Below are 13,363 nucleotides of genomic sequence, written 5' to 3'. Positions count from 1 at the left end.
GGCAAGACATGGAATCAAAGTCAAGTCTGAAGTCAACTTGAAATAGAGGTTATGGGTATATAACATGGTTACTATAGAGCTATTTGCCCTGAATTTTATTCTGTAATAAAGAGTGGACACATGACCAGCTCTCCCAAGCTAGCTACCTGCAGAAGGTGTTATTACAGAGCCTGGTTCTGTAGCAGCCAGGTAGCAGGCAGACAGTTTACAATGAGCTACTCTTGAGATAGAAACAATTAAAGGAGTGGGCACATCTATACAAGGTGTTTACTGTGGAGCTAATTTGTTCCACAGTACAATGTCACCGTCTATATGTTCAGTGCTATTGGGACAGAGCAAACTAATTAACTCCCACTGTAGGATACAAGTAGCATCATATGGTGGAGTTATTTACTCTGCCACAATGCACGTGTAGATGCTCACAGGCTTGCCTGGGGCACAAGAGCAAATGGATATGGGGCTGCCAGCTAGCTAGCCCCTCAATGAAGCGCCCTTGTGCCCCAGTCAGCCCCTCCACATGCTGAGCTGGGTTGGAGCAGCCCTGGGCTGGCAGACTGACCCCTGGGGCCCCCTACTAGCCAGGGCTGCTGCATCCCAGCTCAACATGCTGCAGTCCCAGGCACATGTGCAAACACGGCACACCCCGGAGCAATAAACTCCGGCACCAGAGTTTATTTAGCAGCATTAATCGCATGTGTAGATGTGCCCAGTTACTCTTCACTTTTTGAGGGGTATCTTTATCTCAGAGTAGAATGACTTACACCAGTATAAGGCTGCTTGACATGTATCTGCCCCACTTTTAATACAGAGTTAATGTACTCCACAGTACATGTGTACTTGCACCCGAATCTCAGCTAACAGGAGCCCTTTCTAAATACCGTGTGCTGACCTGTATTTTCACTTACCTCTGATTGTTGTCCCAGTGCAAGATTAAACGGATGGTAGCAGCATGTCCCCAGCTTTCCCCTGGGGGACATACATGCAAAAGGAAAGTTATTTTATTGTTTCTTTTAAACACACTAGTATCAATGGATTTAACTTCCAGAAAAAAAATCAGTCCTCCTCTAAGATGATAAAACATACAAACAAAAGAAATGTAACTTGGTGCCCCCAGAAATACATCTGGAAGGACTTCACAACCCTTTATCAGTTTATGGAAGTGCCAAGGAATTTATTCCCTTCCCTGATTTTTTAAACAAAGCATAAGTTTGAAGTGATGCTTTCACATTCATAGAATGTGTATATATATTTAGCTAGATGGACAGTAGCAACAGCATTAAAATAATATGGCTCACATAATAAGAGTTTTCCCATCTCTACAGAGAAAAGTATAGAGGGCATCCCTGCATCCAAGTGCAAGGGTGCTGCTATACTCTGGCTCTGCTTTTGTCTCCAAGCATGCAGATGTTGCTAGCTTTCCCCAGGAGCCTGGGCCTCAAGAAGGAAAATTCATCATTACCGAAGTACTGACAGGCCACAAGCAAATTTTGAGAGATACCTGTTCAAGGATCAGACTGCTCAGAAACTGGGGCAGTTATACCATGCCACACAAAGCAATTCCAATGTTTCATTTCACGTCTGACCACAAGCAGCAACATCATTTAATTTAAAAACAGCTCTATCCAGATTTTTTCCTCAGCCTATCCCATGAGACATTCTGTAGTCACAAGATGGATAGGATGTTAAAGCATTCATCTGGCTAAGTGCAGCAAGCATCTCCTATTCATCTCCAAGCAACTCTATAACTTCCAGGTCAGTATATTTGTCAGTCTCCGACATGCCACCAACCCCACCCACTTCCATCTTCATTACTGTACACAGCCAGAAAAGCAATACAACTCTGATGAAAGATCCTTAAATTAAAAAAAGCTTTGTACGCCTAGACCCTTGAGGCATCTTGCCAGATTCCACTCCATTGTATTTACACTAAGCTGGGATTTAAGGTGCTGTTTTGGAGGTGGTTGAGAGCCAAAGATCACAATATGAATTTTAAAATGGAAATTTATTCCCAGTTGTAACAGTGTATCCAAGCACAACACTTACAAGAAAAAAAGTGTTGTTGCAAAATGAGAGGCTTTTGACTTAGACTGGTTGCAAATAAATATTTGACCTAATTGCTAAATATACCAAGTAAAAATGTCTAGGAACACCCAGCTTAGCTCTCAGCAGTAGAGAAAGCTGTCCTGTTCCCATAAAGCTCTTCTCTTAATACCTTGCAGCATCTGGGTTTTGGCATAATTAAGGGCTTCCCTTCCACTGGAAAGCTGAGTAAGAGTTTAGGGATTAATGCTCTTGTGAAATCTTAAGAGAGCCTGTTTCTTGGACCCACTAAAAAAAAAAATCAATGAAAAAATGTTTGGTGGGGGAGGCAAAGGAACTGACAAATACTGACAGAGCAGCTGGCAAGAAAACCCAGCTGTCTGGAAATGCAAATAAATCAAATGCCATCTTTGCTCAGGGATTTGCCACTGAGCCATCATTTAATAGTCCCTTTGGCTACAACTAACAGCACGGGGGAGAGATACACTAGCTTCGTTACGAGACGGTTGCAGTAACCCTTGCCTTCCAGAATAGACCTTAAAATCACCCTAATAATACTCCTAACAACACTAAAAATAGCTAGGTGTTCAGGATTGAGCACACATCACGTTGCACACAGCCCTGCACTGCTTTGGTATGTTCAACCTCGGAGAAATGGCTGCATACAATTAAACTTGGATGAGTGGGGCATCTCTCAGCCTGAATATTTCACCAGCTGGGAACAAACCTTGATCATAGCAAGAAAAAAGACTGTTTGGCTAACAAATGTATGGCTACATACAACTAGTTTAGACCAAAGTCCTCTACAGTGGATAGGTATTATCCTGCTGTCCAGAATTGTGTGCAAAACAGACTGTAACAGCTTGAGACCATCACCTATATGGATGGAATCCTTTCACATTCTTCACTGTCTCTATGACCCTGTAAGCGAAGAAGCATTTAAATACAGACTATTTAAAACAAGATAGACTCTATTGACTTTAATTCACTTTGTAGCCAGAAAAGCTGCCAATAATAATGAATCCAGCAGAGAGCAGGAGGTAAAGATGACAAAGGGTCAAATACTGAAAGCAAGGACTTTATCTGCATGTACAGTTCAAAATGCAGCATTCTCCAAGGAGACGCCTTGTATTTGTTCATTTTATCTTACATCTGTGCCAAATGGTTCAATGACTGAACAGACATTGGGAACATCTTTGCCTTTGTACTTCCCCCTTCCCAGCATAATCAAGGGAATCATTACTTGGTTCACAGAAACTGAAGCTGTATGCAGAGAACATTTCCCCTCCAATTACAATATGAACTAATAAGTTACAACATAAACCAAGACAAGACATGTAAAGATTAATTTGGCCAGTTCAAGCAAATTGCTCCCGTCTGCCCTGTAGGCAGAGCAGAAAGGCCCATACAGATTACAGTGCTTCCAGGAGAGACTAGAGCAATCTGTTTACCCTATTTATGGATAGCCTGTAGCAGACGGCCTTGTACAGAATCCCTCCTTTCCCCCCACCGACTCTTCATGACTATACGTGGTGAGGGACAAGTTATTAAATAGTCCTAGCACATGAACCAAATCTGAAACGCTTTTGGACACTATCAATCATTAGCTGTACATTTTCAATGACCGGCTTTGCCATTGTGCTTGAATATATTTAGGAGGGGAAATGGGAAGCAGGGAACGAAAGGAGAAAAAAATTCAAGTGTGGTGGGGTCACAATTGCTTAGGGTCTTTGTGGGATACCCTGTGATGTGCAAGCTGCAGATTCTATAAACTAATTACTGTACCCATTTAACAGAGCAATGAGTTCACAATATCGCCCTCAGTCGTGTAAAGGAATCTTCACAGGTCTAATTTCAGGGTTAGTAGAATGCTTTTTGAAATTAAAAAAGGGAGGACCCCCCTTCCCCACCCAAAGCATCTAGCAACGTTTCCAAACTGCAACTAAAAATGTAACAAGTCACTTCCTGTTTTAATACCCGTAAAGATGTAGAAAATCCTTTTCTAGGCTAGAATCTGAGCTGCCATATCTGAGTATAGAACATGTTTTGATAGCAGCCAACTGAAGCCTTTGGTGAAAACCCTGACATGACAATTTACTGCACGTCTCTCCACAGCCGTAACTAAGAAGTTCCAAGTTCAGATCACTCTGCTGCTCTCTCAGCATTTCCCTACACAGCTACACAAATTACAGAAGACATTTTCAGTTTTTCTGTTCACAGTACAAACCAGAAAAAAAAGCAAACATCAAAAGGCTAATATAATTTCCAGTTTGCTGGCTAAACCACCTACCTAAAGCAGGTACCAACGTGGACTGACTCTGTCCAATCCTTGTTGTCATTTGATTTGTCAAAATTACCTAAGGGGAAAAAAAAGGGGTTGGCAAAAAGAAAAATACAGGGAAACAGTCATGTATGAAAGGAAAAGCCAGTTTCCCAAAAAGCCTCTCTCAAGAACTGCTGTATTCCTGATCTGATCTTATAATCATTACTCAGGCAAAATTTCTGCCAACTGGAAAGGGGCTGTAGTGAGTGATGAGAGAATGCGAAGCCTTACTGCACTGATATCCACAGCGGGTTTGAACTCTACAAAAAATGTTTTCAAGTCTGGCGGGGAGCAGGATTTTCCCTCTGCCAGGATTGTAATTCTAAAGCGAAACCTCTCCTTACGCCAGATGCACAAACACCATACAGTCATCTCTATTACACTGGCTGCCAAGCAGCAGCTAATACATATTGTATTATTCATGTGCACAGGACTTGTGTTGGCACCTCTACACAGGCAGACTCCACCACCGTGTCATAATGATCCCGGTGCTGTACAAAGTGTGCGTGTGCCCAGGGATGAGCAGATTCCCTGCAGCTTGTAGTCTAAAAATGCACAAGTGGGTACACTACAAAGCAGAATGCGTGAGAACAGACAGAGTGGGGGCGTGTTTTTACAGCAAGAATCCTCTGTAGGAGGTTCACAGACAGTCTAGGTCAGATCCCTGGTAGAACTGGGGGTGGGTGAGATGAAAAGGAGCAAGGTAATAGCTGACTTGAAACACTAGTTTTGGTGATTTAGGAGATATTAATTGTAATGTTTGTTTGTTTTGCTTTTGTTGAAATGGTGCCTACCCTGAATGCTAGGGTTTGTCAAGCTTGTTATCCCTGCTGTATGGACTCCTGCTTGAGTAGTCAATTCACAAAGCTCTTTCCTATAGGTTATGACAGATCATTTCCCAAGGAGCAGCTGTTGGAGAGGAACTGATCCACTGTTCAATAAAACCAAAATCTATCCATGCATCACTCGGATGAAACAAAAGGAACGATCTGATGACAAGTTCACAGGACACCCAATTTATGGGCCAGCATGGTCGAATCTACAGAGGGCTGTACAAAACTAGTCTTCACCCAGTACTTGTATCCCTTGGTGCCCACACATGAAGGAAACCCCTTTGTAGTTCACGTTGGGATTGCTGTTACTGGCAGGCACAAATTTGTAAAGCTGGCAGCATGCACAGTTATGCACTTTTCCTTCCATAGCTATTTGAGGAAACACAGGGGAGAGACTTATTTTTAGCCACACAAACAAAAGCCAATTGCGTGAGAGAGTTCTGGGAGACAAAGAAGCAAGTCACCTGGAAACGCTGCATGGACAAGCACCATTTTGAGATTGCATAAGCTTTAATTCCTGAACAATGCCTCTCTGTGCTGCAGGTCTCAAAAACACCCCCTCCAAACAGCTGTAGCTTCCGAGTGCCATCTGCTGGCTAGATGGCTGCACATTTGCAGACCTCCATATTGTTGTATATGGTGCAGAAACAATCTACAGGCAGGAAGCTACGGGTTTCCATGGATGCCAAATCAAGGAGCTAAACCATAGCAAATAAAGTGGTTATTCAGTAAATGGTGGTCCTTTTTAAACCGGGTACAATTTATGTCCAGGTTGCTGAACAGTCTAGTTCATTTTAATGTGCATGTATGTATGGGAGGAAGTAGCTGAATGAGTTCTCTTTTTTCTCTTTCTGGGTATCTTTGGAGACTAAAAGCCATTTCATATGGGCTGAATTAAGTGTGTGTGTGTGTGTGTGTGTGTGCGCGCGTGCATGCGTGCGTGCGTGACAGGAACTTCATGTTAGATGGTGTTTCACAATAGCCTGAAAGGACAGGCAGGAGAAAGCATTCCCTCTCGACCCTGGCAGATGTGGCAGGTTCTCTTGCACCTCCTCCATCTCTCCAAGGCCAATGCAGTCCCTTGTACTCCATTTCCCTTCAAGCAGGCTCCACTGCACCTGCTACTCTACTTAAAATGCATTTTCCAACCAAGATCATGGTGGAAGAGGGTGTGAGCTGATATGGGCTTCGACAGACGGATATTTGATCAGTTACCTAAAAAGATTAATCTGATAATTTTCAGTTAATTTTAACTTGTTTAAGGAAAGCTCAAGAGAAAGATCTATTGTCCAAATCCTGCTCATGTTCTTCCTATCAGCTGACCAGACAGGCACCCAACAAGCTTGACTTGCATGCCTGCAGCTTTACTTGGATATGCTTAGCTGTTGCCAAAGATGTTAGAAGAAATCTTTGGAATGTATTGCTGAATAGCATCTGCTTGGACTTAACCTTGTCCCAAAACTTACAGCTAATTTATGATCATTTGCTATGCTGATCAGCTGTTGAGCCAGGCCATTCAGAAGCCTTGTTCGCAGTGAGAGGTCCTCAAAGTCATGACGAAAAGGGAATGCAATTCCATCAACCGCTACCAATCGGACCTACACACGAAGAGCAAAGAGAACTGGTGTTAAGCTTGTATCCAGATAGATAAAAGAAAGCTGGACAAGAGCAGCCGTGAAAAACAGAAGCTGAGGGAAACAAAACGCTGAACAGAGCTAGTACTTTTCATCTACCTCCAATTATTTTGTTCACCCCACCCAAAAAAGCTGTAACAACAGTGGTAACTGGCCTGAGGATTTTCTGTAATAGGCCCCAGTATCTGTGAGCTACTTTAAACAGGAATCTAGCTTGGAAACATGGATATTAGCAGAAATTTACAGAAACACCAGGCACTTGGAGTTGGGTGTCTATCTCCCCTGGAGGTGTTTGCTTTGCTGAACTCTTTCCTCTGCAGTATTCATTAGCATTGACTAGAGTATTACACTGCTGCAGGCTCATCATCGTCAAAGCACCACATCCACAGTAGCTTGGGATTTTGATTTATTTCAGCTCCATTTGTGGTAGCATTTGTGATGGACAAAATTTCTTCAAGTATAGGAGGGCGACCCTGGTATTTCTATATTGTTTGCATGGCTGGCTGCCACAACATCAGCATCAAGGGAATCTGCAAGTTCTTGCATTAATGCGCAAGACAACAGCTTGAAAATGACAGTGGAAAACCCTGTTGTTTTCAAACTATGGATTTAACTCATCACTGGAAAATAGCTTTAGGGCTGGAACATACAAGCCTACAGCAAATGTCACTCCAGAGAACTGCAAAGGGACTCAGAGGAAAGAAATGGAAGCTGAAAAGTGAGATGGAGCTGAAAGAAGCAGAATTAACATCTGGCACACTCGTTTTCACTCTCCCTTTTCCCGAGATCCTCTTTCACAGCATTCCACATGTTCCCCTCATGCATCACTTCTGGTGTTAATATTCACCCTGTCCTTAAAGAAATGGGCAAAAACAGTTTAACAGCATGATCCAATGGGCTAGAAAGGCAAGTTTTATGACCCTGCATATGCATCTATCTGAACAAGAGCTAAACAAGCAAGATGGTAAAGTAATGGATTTTTTTTACTACTGCACTTGTCACAAAATCAGCATGCTTCTTAGGTTAAAGCACTCAAGACTAAATAAAAACTAGGCTTGGCAGAATTCAAATTTTTTTTGACAGCTAAAATTGACTGTTTGTTTTTATGCATTTATTTTGATTTTTACTGATTGAAATTTTCAGGGTTGTATGAAATTGAGGGCTGTTTTTTTTTATTTTTAATCGATTTAGCACATGCATGCGCACATACAGAGTGGCTGCTACAGAAGCAGAGTGCTATACCAGTAAGGCTGTTCCAGGATACAGGGGTTGGAGGAGCAGAACTGGTAGCGCCCAGGAACCTGGTGCTGCTGGCTCACAGCTCTGCCCTGATCCCAGCTGGGTCAGGGACCAAACTCCTGTGAAGCCTGGTCTGGCCCCTGTGCGATTGGGGCAGGGGCCAAACTCCCATAGAAGCTGGGTTGGGCTCCATGGGAGTTCGGCCCATGCCCCAGCTGGGATGTGGGCAGAGTAAGCGGTCAGCAGCACCTGGTTCCCCACTGCTACAACCTCTGCTCCTCCCACCCCTCTCCCAGCACAGCCTGCCTAGCACAGCCCCCAGCTCCTGCAGTAGCTGCTGTTTGTGTGAGTGTAAGCGTGTGTGTGTGTGCACATGCAGTGCCCCCTACTCCAGATTTCTTTACCTCCATCCTGGATTTTTTTAAGTCTCCTTTATGTAAATGTTGATGATTACTGATGGAAATATTTTTCTGCCAGTCTGTGAGTGTCAAGCAAAATCAATATTTATCGGTGTCTATCAATAAAAATAGAATCCTGCCAAGCCAAATTATAACTAATAACTTAGAATCACAGAAAAATAGGGCTGGAAGTGATCTCATGATGTCATCCACTCCAGCCCTCTGCTCAAGGCATGTTCACCTACATCTAAACCAACCCAGACAAATGTTTGCCGAACCTGCACTGAAAATTTTTAACAGACACTCCACAATCTCTAGGGGATGTTTCAGTGGTTACCCATGATAGAAAGGTCTTCCTATCGCATGATCTAAATCTCTCTGGTTACAATTTAAGACTCTGTCCTCTTGCTAACAGTTGCCTAGTCCACATCAGACATAAGTTGCTTTTATTATCATCACAGAAATGGTTTATTGGCATGGTCTTTTTTTGTTGTATAAGAGGGATATAAGAGGTAACTTCATACTGCGGCCACCCACCACAATTACCTGGAAAAAGGTACTGTGTCATTCATTACACAAAATGAAGACAGGACCTTTTCTGGGGTCCCTGCCTCTACTCCTTAGCTACAAGACTATTTAAGGGACTGGGCTAGTTTTAGCACAGAAAGTGCTAACATGGGGAGCTCCTCACCAGGGGGACCACAGAGCATCAGGCTTAAGGACAAGCATGGATAATCTGCACAGATGGCCTGACGTAACTGCAACCCATTGCAACTGTGCTAAGATCACAATGGCAAACACAACAGGGCACCTTTAGTACCTATCAGAGAGGGCAATACCAGAGGTGAGTACACTCTGAGCACATGCTACACTCCTACCTGCTCCTTCATCACTACAAGAACATCTGAAAATGGAAATAGTAGAGACAGCCTGTATCCAAGACAGTGTCTTATTAACACTGTTCATTTGTGCTCTAGTACAGTAAGGCACAAAACATCAACAGTACAGTTTGCCAGGGAATGATCTGTCCTACAGAATCTAAAATCTGGCAAAGAGATAAGGAAACTGCATTACAATACTGTTTCATGGAGAACTTAGTTGGCTTTTCAAGTTGTCCACCAAAGAATGAAGCTGCAAGTTCCAGTTGCTTGCAGCAATAGAGATAGTACTGAGAGGAAAATCAGCCTTAAATTGCAAAGCCCCTGCAAGTACTTTTAGTTCTGGATGAAACTGGTATCACATCCACTGGCACCACTGCAAAATGCTGACCAGGTGCAAACATGACTGGGGGGGGCATTTGACAGGAGCACCTGTGACAATTCTTAGCCTGTTGCTCCCAGAAAATGTAGTCTTTGTGGTGAAGTGCTGAAGAGCCCTAGCATTAGGACAGAGACGATACATTATGAGAAGGACTAAGCAGAAATTGGGGTGAAAAAGAAAACAAGCACATCGTGACAAGTTTGACATCTGCCAAATCATGAGTCCCAAGCTGATGATCGATCGGGTTGGAAGTTAAGAGGGACTGGTCTGGTCTTATGCCAGTCAGCAAACCCTCAAGGTCTTCCTTACGTGTTCGGATATGTGCGGCACCTTCAGCTACGTCTGCAGTAACACCTACCTTTGAATGCTCTGAAAGGAAGTCTGGGAGGAGGTAAATCTGCGCTAGCAGCTCAGTGTAGTCATGGCAACGGAAGTAATAGATATGAGACAGGATGCTTTCAAGGGAGAAAGTCTCCAGGGCTTTATGATGGTCTGGGGAAAAAAAAAGAAAGAAATTTGCACTAGCACATTGTTACACTCTTCAATCCCCCAACCCCTCTGTGGGCAACAAAAGCAACATAGAGACTTTGTAAAACAAAAAGGAACTCAGTGGTCGAAGCTGAAAAGAATGGACACAAGTTTCCTTTTCCTGTGGCCTAAAAGCAGACAGCAAAATGACTTCAGAAATTGTGCTAGAAGCTGTCTCAGGACTTGCCCACACACATGCACCAAAACCTGCAGTGGAGGGCAGGGGTACAAAAATGTCAACGGAATGAATATCTATCTATCTATCTATATCTATATCAGATTTGCCCATGAATTAACTTTCAAGTGAGCTAACAAACACGACACTGGTTCAAAATAGCCACAGAATACTTAATATGCAGGTAATGGCTCATCAAATTTGGGGGGGGAGGGGCGCAGCTTAGAGCTGTGCAAAACAAATACATCTTTTGTTCAAAATGCTCCTTAAATATATCAAGGCTGCTGGACCTGATGCATTGACAACTGCTCCTTTTAGCTACCTGCGAGAAAAACAAACCTTTTCAGTGAAATATAACCCAGCTACACTGAAGAATTTTTTAACATATTCACAGAAGTTTAGGGTTGGAAGCGACCTCATGAGATCATCGGGTCTAGCCCCCCTGCTCTGGGCAGGAAACACGGCTGGGGTCCAATAACCTCATCAAGGTGCGCATCCACATTCAAGTACTGGACAGGGTTATGAGGTTCTTGCTCTATCTGACCTTAGCTGACTGTGCTGAAAGGAACATGGCTCAGTAACATACCTTCTTCCTGATGCGCTTCAGCAATAAGTTGACAATGCTGAACGCAGGCAGTTGCAATGTCCGCCACCCTCTCCACCATAAAGCTCCCCTCTGTATCAATGTAAACGGCTTCTCCAGCCAGCCCGCCAAAACATTCAGGAATCTGCACGTCTACTGCCAGCTGCATGCTGTCAGAGAAAGCAGAAAGATACCAACCGGGGTTTATAAGGCTGCCCTTCTAGCTTATCTCTAAAGTGACAATTCTGGTGAGGGATAAATTGAGTGGAAGATACAATCAGTACAGGGGTATTCTTGCAGCTTGAGAATCTGGGGTTGCAGCCATGACAACAAGCATAAAGAACGGTGGCCCTAGTTACTGATGGGGCGAAAGGGCAACTAGACGCTTAGTTGCACAGAAATAATTTAAAAGTAAAATACCATAACTGCGTTTTCCCGACGCCGGGTGCACCACAGATCTCAGTGATTTTGGTCAGCTGCACGCCACCACCCAGGATGTCATCTAGCACTGAACAGAAGGTGACGACAAAGCCCTGGGCTTGCTCTTGTTCTAAGAGCTCCAGTGCCGTGCACGTCCGGAGAGACGTGGGGTCACCACCCATCCTGGCGGCATCGCTATCACATTCCTGCCTTATGACCTGCAACGTTTCCAATGCCTCCTCGTTAGAGATTCCAATTTCTGAAAGGCAAAAGCATGAGCGAATGTTTTCTTTTTTCATAACCAGCAACAGGTCACAATACAAATAGCGAAGACAACTTTTCTGGACTTATAAATTCCTCAATTATCCCTTATAACACACACACACACACACACACACACAGTGATTTTTATTATTTTTTTAAAGTAATGATGGAAGCAAATTAGCTCTTCTGGCCTGTTTGTTTACCTCTTTGAAATAAAAGACAGGTCTCATTTTTCAGAAGTACCGAGGATCAAGAAATCCTAATGAAGTAACAGAAATAGGCTATCAGCCTCTCTGAAAATCAGGCCGTAGATTTCTTTCCCTAATGACTTCACACCAGTTTTATTAAATATCTATTCTCATTTGGTTGCAACAGGATTATCTTATTCAGAAGATACGGATTCATCTCGTGGCCAGAAAGAAACTGACTGGTAGTTTCTGTCCCTTGAAGAAGCTCGTTGTGCCATGAACAACATCATACAAGTGAAGCCACTTGAAGAGCAAGGCTGTGTCTGAAGATTGGGAGCATGTACCTACAATAACTGATCTTCAAAGAGGAGGCCGGGACTGACCTGCACTGCGCATCTGAATGGGATGAGGAGGATAATTTGCTTTTCACATCAGGTACGACTGTATGTACCTATAACTCAATGTTCTTGTTAGAGGAGGCAGGGTTACAGTTATCAAGTGATTTTAAATTAGGGGAACAGTGACATCAAGCGGTCAAGCTTCAAATGACAGAGGCAGAGGAGGTTGGTTGGGTAAATTTGATATTGTTTCTTAGACCAACTCAAATGGATGGAAAAAAGTTTGTCTGCCTATGCCCTTAGACCAAGGCGGCTACACCCAAATAACAGAGAGCTAGGTATTCAGGTATCCAGTCTGTAGCGATATGAGTCTAGAGGCAAAAGGAATCAGAACTGGTGGTAGAGGTGATCTCTATTATTACACCAACTAAATGTTTGCAAAAAAATATGTCAAGGGCTTAAGACCTATTTCAAATCTAAATGAAAACAATGCTGGGGAATTGCAACTACTTCCCTTCCAGTACTGGGTCTGGAGAAGCAGCCCGGCCACCCAGAGTCCTGAACCGATTCCAGGTGTACTTGGTTGCAAGTGGAAGAGGGAAACCCTCCCACAGTTCTTCATCCATGCCGTGCCCCTTCTTGGCAAAAGCAGGATCCCACACCCTTTTTGCTGAGCCCTGGGTGAAAAAGAGATTTGCTTTTTCAGACGGCTGGAGGCCGGGGAGAGTTGGGACTCTCAGAGAGGCTGCCCAGCATTTATAAAGGGCACAGAAATGCTTTGCGCCAGTCCAGCCAGGCAGGGTGGAAGCAGGGCTGGCGGTAGAAAGCAGAGGGGCCCTGGGGAGGGAAGGAGGAGCGCGGCAGGGGAGCTCCCTCCTCGGTACCTTTGCTGAGCTCGCAGGGCCCGACCTCCAACAGCTCCTGCGCGGTGCTGAACCCGGCGCCCACGAGCCGCGCCCGCAGCGCGGGAGCCAGGGGCAGGCTGCCCAAGTCCCGCTGCATGGCCCGGCCCCCCGAGCCCGGCTTCCTGCACGGCGCCACCCACGTGGGCCCCGGTGCCACCTCCTCCTCCGGCCGGGCGCGCCCCGCCCCGAGCACGTGCCTCTCCCTTCGCAGCCGGTCCATGGGGAGGCCCGGAAG

The 13,363-nt window shown here is 44.4% G+C and overlaps 1 protein-coding gene and 1 long non-coding RNA gene across 5 annotated transcripts in view; one reads left to right on the top strand and one right to left on the bottom strand.

Annotated features, from left to right (window-relative positions):
• LOC132244716 (uncharacterized) overlaps positions 1-5,989 on the top strand; it is a 21,572-nt gene extending 15,583 nt beyond the window's left edge. The window contains exon 3 of the long non-coding RNA XR_009456454.1: positions 5,244-5,989. This is a non-coding gene — a long non-coding RNA (uncharacterized LOC132244716). The remainder of the gene's footprint in view (positions 1-5,243) is intronic.
• Positions 1-13,363, bottom strand: part of RAD51C (RAD51 paralog C) — a 20,169-nt gene extending 6,806 nt beyond the window's left edge. For 3 of the 4 annotated variants that reach the window (XM_006265627.4, XM_019493339.2, XM_019493340.2), the window contains exons 1-7: positions 13,108-13,363; positions 11,434-11,692; positions 11,017-11,183; positions 10,086-10,219; positions 6,663-6,794; positions 4,331-4,397; positions 906-966 (exon numbers count right to left, since the gene is read on the bottom strand). In XM_006265627.4, the coding sequence (XP_006265689.2) occupies positions 906-966; positions 4,331-4,397; positions 6,663-6,794; positions 10,086-10,219; positions 11,017-11,183; positions 11,434-11,692; positions 13,108-13,348 (1,061 nt within the window). In that variant the 5' untranslated portion in view covers positions 13,349-13,363. Of the gene's footprint in view, positions 1-905; positions 967-4,330; positions 4,398-6,662; positions 6,795-10,085; positions 10,220-11,016; positions 11,184-11,433; positions 11,693-13,107 lie in introns of those variants that run through there. The other variant, XM_059717016.1, reaches the window with a different exon arrangement.

Source organism: Alligator mississippiensis, chromosome 14, assembly GCF_030867095.1.
Source record: "Alligator mississippiensis isolate rAllMis1 chromosome 14, rAllMis1, whole genome shotgun sequence".
NCBI lineage: Eukaryota > Metazoa > Chordata > Crocodylia > Alligatoridae > Alligator > Alligator mississippiensis.
The sequence above is the reverse complement of the archived record's forward strand: the minus strand, read 5'-3'. Positions and strand labels throughout refer to the sequence as shown.